Source organism: Carlito syrichta, unplaced genomic scaffold (genome assembly GCF_000164805.1).
Source record: "Carlito syrichta isolate Samal-C Ts95f unplaced genomic scaffold, Tarsius_syrichta-2.0.1 Scaffold303289, whole genome shotgun sequence".
In the NCBI taxonomy this organism is placed as follows: domain Eukaryota; kingdom Metazoa; phylum Chordata; class Mammalia; order Primates; family Tarsiidae; genus Carlito; species Carlito syrichta.
Window position 1 is genome coordinate 53,775 of NW_007247385.1, and position 3,577 is coordinate 57,351.

Genomic DNA, 3,577 nt, shown 5'->3' on the forward strand with positions numbered 1-3,577 from the left:
CAGGAGTGCAGTGGCCGTTCCCGGCCACCGCAGCCTTGACCTGCTGGGCTCCGGCGATCCTTTCACCTCAGCCTTCCAAGTAGCTGGAACTACAGGCATGTGCTACCACGCCCGGCTAGTTTTTTTATTTTATTGTAGAGATGAGGTCTCGCCAAGTTACCCAGACGGGTCTCGAACCCGTGGACTCAGGCAATCCACTCACCTCAGCCTCCCAAAGCACGGGATTACAGGCTGAGCCACCGAGCCCAGCTAGATTATTATTATTTTGAGCTGGAGTCTTACTCTGTCACCCAGGCTGGCCTGCAGTGGCGTGCTCACAACCACCACAGCCTCAACCTGCTGGGCTCAGGTGATCCTTCAGCCTCAGCCTTCCAAGTAGCTGGAACAACAGCACAGGCCACCACACTCAACCATTTTTTGATTTATTGTAGAGATGAGGTTTCGCCAAGTTGCTCATGCTGGTTTTGAGCCTGTGATCTTAGGCAGTCCTTTCACCTCAGCCTCCCAAAGTGCTGGGATTTTAGGTGTGAACCACCATGCCCAGCCCAGAGGTACATTTTTTTTTAATGTACTGTTGAATTTAGTTTGCTAATATTTTGTTGAGGTTTTAGTTTCTATATTCATTGGGGATATTGGTCTATAGTTTTGTTATGGCTTTTCCCAGTTTTCGTGTAAGGGTGATACTGGCTTCATAGATTGAGTTAGGGAGAATATCCTCCTCTTCTATAGAGCAAAAAATAAGCCGGGCATGGTAGCACACACCTATAGTTCCCAGCTACTTGGAAGGCTGAGGTGGCAGGGTCACCTGAGCCCAGCAGGTCTGAGGCTGAGGTGGCTGTGAGCGACCACTGCACTCCAGCCTGGGCAAGAGTGAGACTTCAACTCAAAAAAACAAAACAAAAACAAACAAACAACAAAGGAACTTTATTTCTGAATTCAAATCCAAGGATCAGACTCAGACTCTTGGTCTCTTTAAAATGGCTCTGGGCCTGGCAGGGCTCAGTGGCTCACGCCTATAATCCCAGCACTTTGGGAGGCCAAGGTGAAAGGATTGCCTGAGCCCTCGGGTTTGAGACCAGCCTAGGCAACTTGTCAAGACCTCATCTCTACAATAAATACATTTTTTTTTTTTTGAGTTGGAGTCTCAAAAAAAAATCCCAGACTGGGATTGCAGTGGCCGCTCCCAGCCACCGCAGCCTCGACCTGCTGGGCTCCGGCGATCCTTCCGCCTGAGCCTTCCGAGTAGCCAGAATTACAGGCACACGCTACCACGCCCAGCTAATTTTTTTATTTATTGTAGAGATGAGGTCTTGCCTGCCCAGGTGTCTCGAACCCGCGGGCTCAGGCAATCCACTCACCTCAGCCTCCCAAAGGCGCGGGATTACAGGCTGAGCCACCAAGCCCGGCTTATAAATAAATTTTTAAAAATTAGCCAGGTGATGGTGTATGCCTGTAGTTCCAGCTATTTGGAAGGCTGAGGCGCAAGGATCACCTGAGCCCAGCAGGCCAAGGCTGTGGTGTCCATGAGCATGCCACTGCACTCCAGCCTAGGCATCAGAGTGAGACTCCAGCTCAGAGAGTAGACCCGGGCTCCCTGAGTTCGAGTCAAAAAAAGAAAATGGTTCTGCTTACCCTTCAAGTTTTACAGTTTGCTTTTATAAGTTCAGGGTACATTGACTACGTGACTACAGAGCATTGTATGGAACTTACACAGACACATTTTGTCATTAATGACATTTAGGATCCACATTTCCTGGTGCCAGTTACCAGAGGTATCTCGCAACTTTTATTAGTAACACCAGGCAGAGGTGTTAATCAAGCTTGCCGTAGAGTGAAGGGAGTTAACAAGGTCTAAGATATCTTACTATTACTACTTGTTATTATAATGCAAAAGTTATACAAATCTCTAGACTTATGATATATATATACACTTTTTTTTTTGGTGAGTTGGCGTCTCACTCTGTTGCCCAGACTGGAGTGCAGTGGCTGCTCCTGGCCACTGCAGCCTCGACCTGCTGGGCTCCAGCAATCCTTCCGTCTCAGCCTTCCAAGAAGCTGGAATTACAGGCATGCGCTACCACACCCAGCCGATATTTTTGATTTATTGTAGAGATGAGGTCTCACCAAGTTGCCCAGGCAGGTCTCGAACCCGCTGGCTCAGGTAATCCAGTCACCTCAGCCTCCCAAAGCGTGGGATTACAGGCTGAGCCACCAAGCCTGGCTACCTTGAGACTATATTATTCAAACCTGTGACTACTAAGAAAAGGGAGTAAATGGGAATTTACATCTCTGTCAATTGAGCACAGTCTGCAGGGAAGTTAATAATTTTTTGAAGAAGGCTGGACACGGTGGTTCACACCTGTAATCCCAGCATTTTGGGAGGCACAGGTGAGAGAATTGCCTGAGCCCATGGGTTCAGGACCACCCTGGGCAACATGACGTGACCTCATCTCTACAATAAATCAAAAAATTAGCTGGGCGTGGTCGCACGTTGCCTGCAGCTCCAGCTACTCAGAAGGCTGAAGTGGAAGGATCGCCTGAGCCCAACAGGTTGAGGCTATGGTGACCATGAGCAACTCCAGTCTGGGTGTCAGAGTGAGACTCCAACTCAAAAAAAAAAGAGAGTTACTTACTGGGAGTGCATAAGAGATAAGGGGAAGTGGACCTTTTGTTAACTCAGGAATGTGGATATGTGCAGGAACACTCAAACACTTTCCAGGCTCTTCTCTAGGGGCTGTAGCAATTTGGACACACAATGGCAGGTCTCCATATCATTTCCTCCCCCAAAGAGAGATTTTTAAAAAATTTTCTTTTGACTATAGTAAAGGTTTGCTAACCACAATTAACAAAATAAATTTAAGACCGACTTTGGTCAATAATTGTTTTCTTCCTTCCTTGATAGTGGCAGTCAGGATTTTCTGATCTAGGTCACTGTTGAGGCATGGAAAGACCACTTCATAGGTTACCTGTAAAACATTCTTAGAGCTGCAAGCCATGGTCCATGACTACCTGTTCCCCTTCCTCTCCTTTGACTTGCTGTTGTGTGTTTTAGTTATTATGGCTTTTGTTTTAAAGGATCTGAAGGCCAATGAGTCACGGCTGAAGGACATTAACAAGGTAGCAGAAGACCTGGAGTCTGAAGGTCTCATGGCAGAGGAGGTGCAGGCCGTGCAGCAGCAGGTGGGTGTCTCCCTCTGAGGGAAGCTTTCTTGAGCAAGGATGCAGCTTTGCTCCTTCCTGTGTCTTTCATAGCTCCAAGCAGCATCTCACAGTACAGAATTGCTGCTCAGACTTAGGTCAGGTCCTCTGTGTGACCAGAACTGTTTTGATTAACTTCCTTGTTATCAGTAACCCTTGCCTTCATGGTGGGGGGCTCCTGTTTTCGCTGGAAGCCCATTAAATGTCATGAAAGCATTTTAATGTTTATATGGCCCTTACCTAATGGCCATGTCATGAGTTCCCTAAATAAATAAAAGGTTTTGTATATGAATTCCTGACTTTTTTTTTTTTTGAGTTGGAGTCTCACTCTGTCGCCCAGATTGGAGTGCAGTGGCCGCTCCCGGCCACCGCAGCCTCG

The 3,577-nt window shown here is 47.4% G+C and overlaps 1 protein-coding gene across 1 annotated transcript in view; it reads left to right on the top strand.

Annotated features, from left to right (window-relative positions):
• Positions 1-3,577, top strand: part of SPTAN1 (spectrin alpha, non-erythrocytic 1) — a 79,516-nt gene that overhangs the window by 42,901 nt on the left and 33,038 nt on the right. The window contains exon 25 of the mRNA XM_008058307.2: positions 3,076-3,180. Within this exon, the coding sequence (XP_008056498.2) occupies positions 3,076-3,180 (105 nt within the window). The remainder of the gene's footprint in view (positions 1-3,075; positions 3,181-3,577) is intronic.